This window comes from Elgaria multicarinata, chromosome 6, assembly GCF_023053635.1.
Source record: "Elgaria multicarinata webbii isolate HBS135686 ecotype San Diego chromosome 6, rElgMul1.1.pri, whole genome shotgun sequence".
NCBI classification, from domain to species: Eukaryota; Metazoa; Chordata; class Lepidosauria; order Squamata; family Anguidae; genus Elgaria; species Elgaria multicarinata.
Genome location: NC_086176.1, coordinates 9,852,977 through 9,867,504, shown reverse-complemented (window position 1 = coordinate 9,867,504; position 14,528 = coordinate 9,852,977). Strand labels below are relative to the sequence as shown.

The following is a 14,528-nucleotide window of genomic DNA, read 5'->3' as shown; positions in this document are numbered from 1 at the left end:
GAGGGCCCCACAGGCACTGCGTTGCCAACCTCCGCCCCAGATCAACAGCATGAGATGCTTATGGGCCCCCTTGAACTCAGTGGCTTCAAACAAGGACGCTCCTCCTGACCTTGCACAGGAGATGGGATTTCCCTCTAAAATCGTTAAGCAAAACTGCCCCATTTGTAACTCTTGAATATTAAGTCCTGTTCTGTAACCACAAACTTCTAAAGTCTTCAAATGAATGCCATTTGGTTCTTGAGGTTCTGACATTCAAATGTGTTAGTACCGGAGGTCAGACTATTTGCCCATCCAACCCAGTACTGTCTTAATTCGTAGCCACTCTGCCAGGTCTCAGAGGGGGATTCTTTCACCTCCCCTGTACTTGTTCCTTTTAACCAGAGGTGCCAAGGGTTGAACCCTTTTGTGAACCGTCCAGGCTGCTTCAGCTACTGGGCAGTATAAAAATGCATTAAATAAATAAATCTGGGATCTTCCGCCCCTGAAAGAGGGTATTATCTACAGTATTGCTTCCAGTTCTGGGCTCCACAATTCAAGAAGGATGCAGACAAGCTGGAGCGTGTTCAGAGGAGGGCAACCAGAATGATCAAGGGTCTGGAAACAAAGCCCTATGAAGAGAGACTGAAAGAACTGGGCATGTTTAGCCTGGAGAAGAGAAGATGGAGGGGAGACATGAGAGCACTCTTCAAGGACTTAAAAGATTGTCACACAGAAGAGGGCCAGGATCTCTTCTCGATCCTCCCAGAGTGCAGGACATGGAATAACGGGCTCAAGTTAAAGGAAGCCAGATTCCGGCAGGACATCAGGAAAAACTTCCTGACTGTTAGAGCAGTACGACAATGGAATCAGTTACCTAGGGAGGTTGTGGGCTCTCCCACACTAGAGGCCTTCAAGAGGCAGCTGGACAACCATCTGTCAGGGATGCTTTAGGGTGGATTCCTGCCTTGAGCAGGAGGTTGGACTCGATGGCCTTGAAGGTCCCTTCCAACTCTGCTATTCTATGATTCTGCCATTGAGCAACAGCCCTCCGTCTTTTGTTTTACTGTCACTTCTTCTGTGTTTACAGCGTCCATGAAAGCCTTCAGTAACTTAAAACAATACTTTTGGATAAAGCAAGTTGAGGCAAAGTCGAGTAGACGGGGGCTCTGATGTCAGGTCACATGGGTTGAGGTGATCCCTTTTTGCTACGATAAGGCAAGAGCAGCTCTAGCAAAACGTGACCCCACAACCCATATTTTCATTCCAAAAGATTCTCGCAAGAATGCTGGTGAAACCACAATGAATGTATTGGTCACAGTAGTCTTTTATTGCAAGCCCAAGACACCACAGACAACAAGCATGGAGCAAGGGGTCACAGATTCACATTTACAGGTTCTTGATGGCACAGAGACTCGGGAAGGGGTGGTGGTGGTAAAGTGAAATAGTGGTAAAGACCAGGGGAGTCCCATGAAGGATGAAATAACACAAATCCCTCCCACTATCAAACACAGGCGCACTTTGGCAAAGTATGTCCTACCTATGCTGCATAATGCACAACTTGGATGCTTACAAACCAGATATAATCCTTGGAGCGATTAGATCTGCTCTTCGTGCCTATGGTTTTGAGGCCTGCGCACTGAAGAATGGGTATAGATGCAGCCCACCTTTGGGACACTCCACGCCTTCCACGTTGGATCTTGGATACTTAAAGTGTAGCAGTACTAAGAACAGAAAAAGCAGGGGCCCCTCTCGTTTGCTTCTGAAGCTATGGCAGATGGGAGACCCTCCCCCCCCCCTTTAGACTTAGGTAGGTTCTGCCCTCCTGAGGTTGCTGAATTGGAATGACACAGATGGATGAGCAAATGCCACATTTGGACTTCATGGTTGGTTTCCTTACTGCCTGTGGTGCAGCTGACACTGAATGAAGAAGGGCCAGGTCAGGAGTTTCTGGGAATCCAGTAACGTCTCCTCCAAACCACAGGATGAAGTGCTGTGAAGTCTCACTTCAGCAGCAAATCCTACAAATACAGACAGGAAAACGGATGATGCTGAGAACAGATTGAGGGAACAGATGTGGTGGCTAGAACTATTTCCCCCCTCCTACACTTCAGTTGAGCTTTTGATAAGTTTAGGCCGTTTCTACACCTGCCTCCCACCCACCCCCAGGGATCATCCCTGTGCATGCAAATGACACACGGGATCCCAGGAGCAGGCAAGGACGACCCCTCCATTTGCCTGGGATAATCCTTAGGTGTAGAAAGGGCCTTAATGACAAGAAGCAGCCCACTTCATGAATGCTAATGAATGACAGACAAAGACTTAAGCAGAGTGATACTATACCAGGCACCACAGCAACGGAAGAGCCAGAAGGCCTGTTTTCCAGCAGCCTACATATGAAATCCAGGCTTGTAATCAGTCACACACTAGAGGAGTAGAGCTTCCTTGTGACGCCAGACAAGAAAAAAATATATACAAAAGCTGGTGCTTTTTTTCTTGTAAGCCACAAATAACTTGTGGGAAAGTGGCCCAGTAAAGAATTTTGTGTGCATCCAGGCTTTCCTTGCAAAGGAAATAACTGCACAGAGGCTCTAGGATGCTCATCTCACTGCAGTGGGCATATTTTAATCCAGGAGAATGAGACTGTAAAGAGGAGAGAAAGCAAGAAAGTACAGCCTCACATTTAATATGGACACAACTGGGAGGGTGATTAATTCACAGACCTGTCTGGAAGTGATGAAAAGTGTCTGGGAGAGACGTTGCAAGTTTCACCACAACTTTCACTTCTCATTCAAGCCCTGGAGGGGTAGTTTGGGCTGGATGAGCTGACATGAATTTGCCCATTCAGGGACAGGAAGTTGTATGAGAGACCTCAGAAGGATTTCCGAATGGAACGTAACAGGCTTCTATAAGGCTCAACTTTATGGCACCTCTTACGGTCCAAAAAGCCAGGCGATGCAAATAGCCAACCTGAGCCAGGTACAATGGGCTGCGTGTTCATCTAAGCTCCCTGCCCTTTGAAGCTGGCACAATGAGCTAGCCCAGCCTTCCTCAACCTGGGGCGCTCCAGATGTGTTGGACTACAACTCCCAGCATGCCTCAGCGGGCATTCTGGGAGTTGTAGTCCAACACATCTGGAGCGCCCCAGGTTGAGGAAGGCTGAGCTAGCCTGTCATATGTTGGGCTTCCATAGGTCTAAATATTGTTTCTGATCAGGCAGTGTTCAGGGGGCAAGTAGCATGTTGTCATCTGGAAAAAGTTCTAAAGACATTAGCAAGACCAAAAAAGCTGCTGAGTCCCATTCAAAAACCTCCAGAGTCTTTTTGGAAGGACCTTAAGAGCACCCCACCCCAATCTTAACACTTTCCGCTTTCTTGGAAAACTGCTGTAACTAACAAAGGATGCACATACCACTAATGACAGAGGCAGATAGACAGACAAGCACACGCACACAAAACTAGCCAGTGAGCAAGGAAATGGTTCAGCAAAATAATAAATCCAGAGATGGATGGGAGAAGGGCACTGTGGGAACAGTAGTGAACTGGGGAGTTGCGCCAAGAGAATTGCAGAGCCTGTTGGGCATATGCAGGCTTGTTGGTAAGCGAATCCTGTAGGGCAGGGGAACGGAGCAGTTGTCTTGGGAAAGTTATTCAGATTGCTGTGAGGGGCCAAGGAAAATAGGACCATGAAGTGCTGTGAAACCGAGAAGAGCACAAAACCCAAGAGCTTTTACTTTGAGACCCCTCGCTCTGTTTTGCCACGAGGGTGAACAGAGGACAGCCCCTCCCTTTCCACCACATTCTGCCCACATGCCCTTATTCCCTTATCCTAGGGCACCGAGGCTTCCTAGGATGTGGATTACCTGTGAATTACCCAGCATGCACTGAGACACCCCTCCAGCGATGGCATCACACACAGCACAAAATGGAGGCCTGTGGAACAAGGAAGTGGCAGTTTCTTTAACATTCTTCCCTTTGCCCCTGGTCCTATGAAGAACCCATGAATCACCTCCCTGCTTCATTAACATCATGGGAGGAGGGGAAAAAAGCACATACTGGACTGTAACGTTGAGCATCCACTTTACTGCCTTTCCCCTTTTCCATGGAGCCTGCAGCAGTGCTAGAAGGGAGCAGCTGAGTTACTGAAACAAGCATAAAGAACAAGAGTTACATCAAAGTTTTTCTGGGCCACCAGCTTTATCCTTTTCCCCACTCGGGCTTTCCCCCAGGGATTTCTATCCCCCAGGGAAACCCCTCGGGATTTCTATGGGGGGGGGGGGGTGTCACTTCTATTCGATGAGACCTTTAAAAACAGCTTCTCAGCGTGAACCAGGAAATGACCTATCGAGAGAATGAGGCCGTTTTCTCTCGCCCTTTTTTATACAGGAGTGTCTCCCTCCCCACCTCCTTTTCCAGCCACTCTGCTCCATCCTCATTCGGCTGTTTTGGGGAGTTTTGCGCCCCTTAGGCTGGTACCTTCTTGTGTAGGAATGATGTGGGTTTGGGTGTGGTTATGTGATCACAGCAATACTTGGGTGGGAAATAGGGAGAATGAGGGGGCCTAAATGGAACCTCCAGGTTCAGAGCCAGAGGGTCACTCTGGATACTAACTGCTGGGGAGCAGCAGCAGCAGGAGAGGATTTGGGCCTTCAAGCTCTGCTTGTGAGCTTCCTGGAGGTGTCCAGCAGGCTCCTCAGGGAAGCAAGATGCTTGACCGGACGGCCCTTTGGTCTGACCAGCAGGGCTCTTTCCATGTGCCTCTTTGGTTCTTCTCCACGAAAACAGACTCCATAAAAGTTCAGCAGCAAGTACTGGAACCCACAAGTCATTGAACAAGTATACTTACAAGGCCCTGTGGTCTAGGCATCCTCATTCCTAACCAAAATTCCTTGAGTGTGGTTACTCCTGCCTGGCTTGGGAAACTGCACTAATATTTGCATCATAACAAATGGGCCCTACCTTCCCTTCCCTGAGGGCCACCAACATGGGAGGTTCCCATATGATTCAATCCATGCACTATCCGTGCAGTGAAGGATGCCGGGCCCCCAGTTATGGCTTCGCGGCAACGACGATGATGCAAAGGGAACGTATTGCTTTGCCCTAGTAAGTCTGCCCTAGAACCTGCAAGGACTCATTTCAGTCCTTACCTGGAGAGCTGGTACTGCTGGGTGTGCAGACGCTATCATCTACCCATGCGCTCTGAGCCAGGGAGTCCTGCTTCTGGGGACCTTCGAGGGAGCACATCAACTCCTGCACAAGACAAAGCGGAAACAGGCCTTAGAGGGCACTTTCAGGGATGCTGCAGTTGGGATCAGAGGATGCCTTTGCATGAAAGGGATTTAAAAGACCCCGCACTGACCGCCTCGTTCTCCTCCTCCTCTGACGTCTCATTCTCTCTCACTCCGCTGCAACAGCTGCTCACGTTGGACGAGGAACGGGACAGGGGCTGCATCACACAATACCCTGAGGTCTGACTGGAGAGGGCTCTGCTGAAGGAACACAAGCCCCAAATCATCACCCTCGTAAGCCTCAGGAGCCATTTGCCCAGTATAGCCCTTGACGTGCCCTTGTGAGAAAGCCTCACTCCACAGCACAGGTGGCAGGACAGTGTCTTGGTTTTTGCCATGCTGCCACTTCCTTAAATCTCCCCTCCTCAGAGATCTTTTGCTCTCAACTCACTTGCTCTTCCTGTTGGGTAGTTCTGGGGAGCTGGGACTGGAGGAGCCATCCGACTTGAGGTCAAAGAAGGGTCCCGGACTCTCCAGGACCTTCTGTATCTTTTCAGCAACGTCTTTGCTGGGGGGGGGGGGGGGGGAGAAGAACAGTTTACTGCACAGAACCAGGAGTGCTTCCATGATATCTAAGTCCTAGATTCTCCTCCAGGGAGTATAGACACAGCAGAGGCTCATGGGAACAGAGGCTGTTCTTTGCCCACAAGCCTGACTAGTGACTCAATGGTTGTCTGCTTTTCTTTAGCAAACAGCACATTCGAAAAAATTCTTTACCCTAAAGATATCACCGGCACCTGGCACTTTGCAGTCTGTGGCCTGTTCACTATAACTGGGATGTAAGTTAACTTGGCAGTCCCCAGATGTTATTGGACTACACTTCTCATAATCTCTGACCAATGGCCATGCTGGCTGGGGATGCTAGGAGTTAAAGTCCAATAACACCTGTGGACCCAAACTTGGGAACCAAAGCGGCTGCAAACATAAACAGGTTAAACCCAAAATGTAAAAGAAGAAGAGCTTCATATACCCCTGTCCTATGATAAGCTATACTGAATGGAGAAGAAGCCTGATTGGTAGAGACAAGGCTTATTAAATGTAGGTCAGGGTTCCCCAACCTCATGCATTCAAGATGTCTTGGACTTCAACTCCCATCAGCCCTAGCTAGCAGAACCAATGGTGAGGAATGCTGGGAGTTGTGGTCCAAAAGCTCTAGAAGGCAAAAGGTTGGGGAAGGCTGATGTAGGTCACCTAAAACTCTCCTGACTGCCAGGTTCTGCTTTCCAATTCATCAGAAGAGGGACAAATGCACTCTACATGTAGCCAGAAATGTAGGCTTTGTGCTAAGGTCTGCAAGAAGGTAAACGACACCCTTTCCCCACGCTCCTTCACGCACAGCACAGGTTTGATAACAACAAGAGAACATCAATTTCACTTTAAAGAGTCTAGATCTCATGGTACTAAGGAGAAAAAAAATCCTTTAAAGCTGAAACTGGGGCCTTAGCTAGACCTAAGGTTTATCCTGGGATCATCCCGGGGTTGTCCCTGCCTGTTCCCGGGATATCCTGTGTCTTATTTACATGAACAGGGATGACCCCGGGATAAACCTTAGGTCTAGCTAAGGCCAAAGTCCAAGTTTTGTATAGTATCTTCAACTGCAGCTCTTAGCTTTTAAAACCTGATGTTGCTTGGACTTTATACTGTTAGTTTTACCCTACCCTGTGCCTGTTTACCCTACCCAGTGCTTGTTTGCATTCTCTTCCCCTCCTTATTGCTTTACTATGATTTTATTAGATTGTAAGCCTATGCGGCAGGGCCTTGCTATTTACTGTTTTACTCTGTACAGCACCATGTACATTGATGGTGCTATATAAATAAATAATAATAATAAATAATAATTAGCCTCCCACTGTCAGTGCAGCAGTCGAAAACCGCAGGGTCATTCTAGATGTCATGTGGAGGTATGTGGAGTGTCTCCCAACAATCTATGTTCTTGTTTCAAATCTGGTCACATATTGTCGAACTTTATTAAAGCGGCAGCAGCAGCAGCATGAAGGGAGGTGGTGCTAAACTCTGGATGAGGGCCAATAAACTGAAACTGAATCCTGGCAAAGCGGAAGCCCTGTGGGTGAGTGGTTCCCGAGTCCGGGAGACAGGCTCATTGCCTGTTCTGGATGGGGTTGCACTCCCTCTGAAAGATCAGGTCCGTAGTTTGGGGGTACTCTTAGATCCATCACTGTTGCTGGAGGCTCAAGTGGCCATTTTTCCAGCTTCAGCTGGTTCGCCAACTACGGCCTCTCCTGAACAAAGATAGCTTGGCCACGGTGGTACAAGCATTGGTAACCTCAAGATTGGATTACTGCAATGCGCTCTATGTGGGGCTGCCCTTAAAGCTGTTCTGGAAGCTGGAGCTAGTGCAGAATGCTGCAGTTCGGCTGTTGTCTTTCCAGCATGTAACTCCTTTGCTGAGGGAACTGCACTGCCTATTCGCTACCAGGCCAGGTTTAAGGTTCTTCTACTAATGTACAAAGCCCTAAACAACTTGGGACCAGGATACCTGAGAGAGAGAGAGAGAGAGAGAGCCTTCTCCCTTACTAACCTGCCTGTACACTGAAGTCACCTGAGGGCATGTTCCTGGTGGTTCCACATGGACCCATGGTCTGACTGGAGTCCACCAGGAGAAGAGCCTTCAGTATAGGTCAGGCAGGCGCAATGCTGCATTGCTTCCAGTGTTGTTTCAGGAAGCTTTCCCTGAATGTCCGGCCGTGGTTTTATCAGAACGTTGTTCTTTCAAAAATGTAACTTTTAATATGGTGCCTTTATTCTATTTGTCATTCACCACTCCAAAATCTTTGGATGGGAAGTGGTTTGTAAATATTGTAAATAAAACAAACACAACAAATAACTCTTTCCCTACAAACATTTTCTGATTGAAATGCCCCCAGCCATTCGCTTTTCTCCATGTAGGAGAAAACCTATATCGGTCCCATTATCTTCTCTACTGGGGAAAGAGAAGCAGTCGGAGGCACAATTCTGATCAGAAAAGCAGACCGTAGGGAAAGGGATAAGCAATCTTCCCTGCCTACATTGCTGTTCTGATCGAACTTGGAGCCCACCATGACTTGACTTGCAAACAGCATTTAAAAATCATTGCACGGCCGAAACCCTCTGGCATGATTGCTGTCATATTTCTGAAGTCCAAGACTTTGCAAATGAATTGTTGGGCACTCCCAGCGTACCTGGTGACTGAAGTCTGTAGCCAGTTTAGCAAAATCAGGAAGGAGGGGAAGGAAGACACATCAGGCTGCAATTCTGTACACACTTACCCAAGAGTAAGCACCAGTGAACTCAATGGGACTTACTTCTGAGAAGATAAGTATGGTTGGACTATAAGTAGTCATCATGTGTCTTAAATGTTGTCACCATCCAATGCTGTAGCACAGAATGAACTAAACAGCTATGTTTAATAGCTGAGTATAGCCAATGGGAAACACCCCCTATTAAGCTCAGTGAGATTTATGCGTAGGATTTATTTTTTATTTATTTATTTATTACATTTTTATACCGCCCAATAGCTGAAGCTCTCTGGGCGGTTCACAAAAATTAAAACCATTAATAACATAATAAAACATCCAACAATCTAAAAACCCAAATACAAAATACAATATAAAAATTGCAATGTCAGAGTATAAAATGTCAGAATATAAAAAGGAGGGGCGCTTGTGGAAATGGGACTTGCCAGGAAGATGGGGGTGCACAGGGCTGGGCCCTTGCCCTACCTTCCCTGGTTTAAAAAACGGCCCTCAGCTAAAACCGATCAGAATTATACAGAACGTTAAAAAACTGAAACAGAGCAATATGTGACATTCTTAAAATATGATTAGTTCCAACTGCAGAAATTTTAAAACGCACTTAAAATTGCAATGGTAAACAGAAAACGTTTAGTACACACAGCTACAGAACTATGACATTTTCAAAATAGTTAAACTTCACAACGTTTTAGTACACTTGCTCTGGTTTTGGTAAATTTGTAAGCTCATTCTATGGCACAAGGGGGCATATGTTGAACTCCAGCACAGTGGGGTTCCAATTTTTATATATATCTATATCTGTCACAAGCTCTTTTTGAAAAACCCAAGGTGCTTCCAAAGCTCTTAGCAATTAGCAAGTGTCACTACTTCAAAAAAAAAGTGGGGTAGGGGGTAGCAGAAACAGAAAATGACTTTTTCTTAACTCCTGTATAAAATTCTCAGAATCACAGCTGCAGTCTCTGGCAGAGCTCCACATATGCTGCTCCAGTTGCTTGGGATATTGCATTTTGCCCTTAGCAGTCTTTGCACGTGTGTGTGCATGTGCGCACAACGGAGAACAGGTGGGTCCAATTTTGGTGCGGCTGTGAATCCATTCCGGGTTTCCATCAGGACACACGAGAGCTCTACTATCCCCCAAATAGATTCAGAACCTTGGACAGCTCCTTTAGAGTTCTGGCTGGTTCTGGCTGAAACCCAAAATGAATTCACAGCCCCAATGAAATCAGAGACACCAGCTTCTGCTGAGAGAGAGGTTGCCGCAGGTGTCTTAAACGTTCTCTTAAAACATCTCCTTCTACATTTTTCACCCCTTGAAATAGTTACCAGAAAACTTATAAGCACTACTAGAGCATGCCTGACATCTTAAATTTTTAAAAAGCTGAATAATATCAAAAAGTTGCTATTTTATTTAGCTTTTTTGTTCTTATGATTTATGCGTTGAATATGTTTTGGGTTTGAGTATGTATTTTGTATTTTTAAGTAAGCTGTAATATGATGGGATTTTACCCTGAGAAGTGGACTAAAAACCTATTAAATAAATCCACCCACCCACCCGCTGTGCACAAGAGTGGCACTGTGGCCCACAGCATGTTGGCAAGGAGCTTCCGTGATCAACCGTGTCCTTTCAAGGCTGTTAGTGTGGGTAAGAGTCCAGGTTCCGTGGCCAGAGTCCATCAGGGGAGTCAGCCAGAGGAGGGAAGTCAGCCAGGGTTGTTTATAGTCTCAGGATATACAGTTAGTTAGTTGATAAGGGGTTGCTGGTTTTTTGCTTTTATATAATAACTGTTTCTCCCTCTTCCATTAGACTTCAGTAAGATTTTTACCTGAACCTCATCCTGCTACTGTTTGGGAGATGTTTGCAGAACACATTTGATCCCCCTATTGTACCACCTTCACCCCTCTTACAAACAGTTGCCTATCTAAAGCTCCAGGTACTTGGTCCTTCCTCTCTGCCATTCTTCCTTTGAGTCTTCCTCCACATCCCCATTCAGACTCCCATCTTCTCACAGGTTCGTCCAAGTGCTCTCTTATCATATTTCATCTTGATCTACATCCCTAACTACAGCCAGCCAGTTTGGGAACAACGGTTCTAATCCCCTCTCTGGAGCTGCTCTGGTTTTCCTTTCAGTTTTAATTCATGAGGACCTGGCTGGGTCAAAGAAACAGCAGAGCCTATATAAAATGCCACATGACAGTTTTAAAATGGTTGATTATTGAAGGTGTAGAACTTCCAGCAACACCTGCCTGAGATGTCCAGTGACAGATGAGGTATCAAAATGGTTGACGCACACATTCTGTACCATTAACCTAGAGTGATGTGCCATTTCTGCATATTTAGCATGTGACATTTGGAAGGTGGAGTCTGAAAAAAGTTTGAACCAAAGGTCTGTTCATGGACTGGGGAGGCCTTTCTCTCAGTCCCACCAATACGCAGGAGAGGGCCTTCTCGGTGGCTGCTCCAAGGCTCTGGAACTCCCTTCTCAGGGAGGCCAGGCTGGCTCCCTCTGTGCTACACTTTCGGAGGCAGGCAAACACAGCTTTTGGAACTACTCTGGACCTGTGTTAATGTACTGGATCCCCTCCCCCTTTTGGATCTGTTATTGTTTTTTAATTTTTTAACATGTTTTTAATTTTACTGTAGGTTTAATTTTATTTTAACTTTTGTAAATTTATATTTATACGTTTTTTATTATTATTTTTATTGATTAACAATACACTAATACAATACTACAATAACATCAACAACAAGAAAAAAAGATAATAATACATAAATTGAATAACCTTATAACATTTCTAATTTAATATTTTAACATCATTCCATAACATAAAGTGCACCCCCCCCCACCCCAGGATCTATTCCTGTTTCCAAAATCTCATTGATTCTTCTGGAGGCGGTTTTCCACATATTTATACGTTTTAATTGTATATGTTTTAATTTTGTAAACCGCCTTGAGTCCCAGTACTGGGGAAAAAGGCAGCATCTAATTTTTTAAATTTATTTATTTGTTATATTTATATACCGCCCCATAGCCGAAGCTCTCTGGGCGGTTTGCAGAAGTTAAAAACAGTAAACATTTAAAAAGTATACAAAATTTAAAAACATAAAAACAACAGTATAAAAACAACAGTATCCATTTTAAAAACAACAGTTCTGGGGTCCATTAATAAACAAAATAATAATAATAATAATAATAATAATAATAATAATAATAAGTCTACAGACTCCATGGCTCACAACAGTGGGTGATGATTGAAATGATAAAGCCACTCAGTTAAAAAAAAGAAAAAGGAGTGATCCCATTTCATGCCCCAATGACCTTCCATTCCAACAGCCTGCACGTAGCTGGGTTCACACATCCAAGAGAGTTGCTGTCATTCCTCCCGCCTTCCCCCACTCCGTACCTCTTCTCCTCTTGGATGTTCTCAATGCCAATGGCGCTACTACGTCGCCCATTGAAGCGGTTGCCTCGGTTGCGTGACGGGCTTCTCCCAGGTAGGGCAAAGGACTAGAGGGGAGGAACGGACAGTAGGGAAAAGAGAGAGAGAGAAGGAGGAGGAGGAGGAGGAGGAGGAAGTAGAGAAGGCAAGAGTTGGAGGAAGAACACAAGGTGGAAGAGCAGACTCCAGGCCCTGTACTTGTATTGCTATCCAGCACTAATGGATCTAGCCTAGTCTAGGTGATCTGGGAGCTGTCAAGACTGGAAGAATAGGCAATGAGTCAAGAGAGGAATAGAAAGAGAGCAAGCAAAACAGGAGAGGCAGACTGAAAGAGAATGAAATTCATAGGTGTGACAATGGCAGCGAGAAAGGAAAATATAGACCCAGAAGAGAGAAACACATAGGGGGAAAGTGTGCAGAACCCCAGAGGGCCAAGCCAGGCCTTATGGCAAAATCTGCAGCTGCCATTAAAAATGGTGCCCTCGGGGGCTGTGCCATCCTCCCTCTCGGTAACATCTAGTGGAACGTATCTCAGGCAGCAAAGTGGGTTTCCCCTCCCACGCCACCGGCAGCCGAAGTTATGGATCAAAGAAAAACAAAAGGCAGGCAGGTGCGGAATGCTCCTTTCCCCCTGGACCTACATCCGTTTGGCTTTTCTCCTTCAGCTAAGGCCCTTCCTGCAGGCATGATATTGCCTTTCCCTGCAGAATTCCCCAAGAGGGACATTTCCCTTCCTGGCTTTCCTGGACACGGTGTTTGGAACACGCCAAATCCCCAGCAGCGATCAGAGAAAGGAAGAAATTAAGACCCTTGTCTGTGAGCCACAGATCCTTGCCGTGCCATCTTTAGAGAGCTCTTCCGTGCATCGATTAAACACTAGCGGCAACTATGAGCAAAACAGTGGACACATCTGGCTGAGCATTTTGGAACCCTGAGGGCAGCGGCGCTAAAGCCTTTAAGACTAACTGTAAGCCACAGCTTCCGATATATAGCTTGATTGCTTCTCACAAATCTTCAAGGGCAAACTCAGGGTTGAGGGAAAGGCCCTCTGTGGCAAGCTCTTTATTATCCCTGGAGGCATGGCTCAGCCCTCGAACCCAGGCTTTGCAGGCAAAAAGGCCCCCAGGCTCAGTCCTCGGTACCGCCAGGGGCTGTGCCCCGCTCACATTCAGCCCTGCCTGAGAATGAATCCGCACAAAACATGTTCTTTCCATTGTAGCGGCAACTCAAGTCCTAACTAAGGAGACAACGGGGGGAGGGGGGGCTTTTATCGCATGCATTCTACGCCTACGCAAAGTGGCAAATGCTCACTTGGAAAATCGGAAGCTACCCAAAACAAGTGCAGCACAAATCTGTTAGAGGAACATAAATGCCGAGTCGAAGAACAGCCACCAATATAGCACTTCTAGCTACTTGTCCTTTCCTTCCAGACACCAGATAATCAAACCCAGTCAGTCAGTCAATCATTGAACAGATTGACCTGGGCATGCAAACCATGCTAGTAGCAGATATAATGTATCTCCACCAAATTGCCCATGGTAGGGACGTGGGACATGTCAATACCCTTATAGAAACATTTCTGCTTCTTCTCTCAAAAATGAAATTCAATTTGGTTGCAGGGAACGGAAACTTGGTCACTCCAAAGGATGACTTAGGCCAAGAGATGGGGAGAATGCAACCCCGTTAATTCTCTTGGACCTCTTAGTGGCTTTTAATATGGTGCTCTTTCGGACAGGCTGTCTGGATTAAGAGTTGGAGGAATTGGGAGCCTGGTATTTTGGCGGTTCCATGCTTACCGAGATGCCTGATTCTAGAAGGAAGTGCCATGGAACGGCCACCTGGCAGTTTATGCTGAAGGGTTCCGTGGAGATGCATTTTGTCCCGACACCTTTTAACATCTACATCAGCTTTCCCCAATCTGGTGTCCTTTGACTGCAACTCCCATCATTTCCAGTCAGCATGGCCAACAGTCAGGAATTCTGGGAGTTGTAGTCCAAAATATCTGGAGGGCACCAGGCTGGGAAAGGCTGATCTACATGAAACTGCTGAGTGAGGTCATCGGGGATTTTCAGGGTGTCACCACTATGCTCTCTTACCCCTGAGACCCACCAGTGCTTGGGATCAGTGTAATGGAAAGCATTAGGGCCAATAAACAGGAGCTCAAGCCTGACAAGATGTAAGTACTGTTAATAGGTGAGTGGTTCATTTTCCCATGGAGCTGGTATTCACTGTGTTCTCAGTGGGGTCACACTCACCCTAGAAGGATCAGGTTCATAGGCAAACTGGGAGTGCTTATAAATCCAGTTTTATCATTGGAAACCCAAGTGATAACAGCGCCTTTCTATCTTTTCCTATTGTTTTCCTGGACAGACTGACTGGCCATGTTGATTCACATTCTGATAACCTGCAGGTTAAACTACAGCAATTTGCGGTGCCCGGGGCTGCCAGCAAGTACAGAATAGAACTGCTGGCCTACTAACGGGGACCAACTGTTGGGACAAATCTCATCAACGTGTAAAAAATTTCACTAGCTACTGGTCCATTTCAAAGCCCAGTTCAACATGCTGGTGCTTACC

General features: G+C 46.3%; 1 protein-coding gene across 5 annotated transcripts in view; it reads right to left on the bottom strand.

Annotated features, from left to right (window-relative positions):
• Positions 1-1,267: 1,267 nt before the first annotated feature.
• Positions 1,268-14,528, bottom strand: part of LOC134400585 (rap1 GTPase-activating protein 1-like) — a 79,226-nt gene continuing 65,965 nt past the window's right edge. For 3 of the 5 annotated variants that reach the window (XM_063129004.1, XM_063129003.1, XM_063129000.1), the window contains 7 exons: positions 11,917-12,020; positions 5,655-5,771; positions 5,335-5,464; positions 5,123-5,225; positions 4,032-4,117; positions 3,839-3,908; positions 1,268-1,997 (listed from right to left, as the gene is read on the bottom strand). In XM_063129004.1, coding sequence (XP_062985074.1) covers positions 3,885-3,908; positions 4,032-4,117; positions 5,123-5,225; positions 5,335-5,464; positions 5,655-5,771; positions 11,917-12,020 — 564 coding nt within the window. In that variant the 3' untranslated portion in view covers positions 1,268-1,997; positions 3,839-3,884. The remainder of the gene's footprint in view (positions 1,998-3,838; positions 3,909-4,031; positions 4,118-5,122; positions 5,226-5,334; positions 5,465-5,654; positions 5,772-11,916; positions 12,021-14,528) is intronic. The other 2 variants (XM_063129001.1, XM_063129002.1) reach the window with 2 other exon arrangements.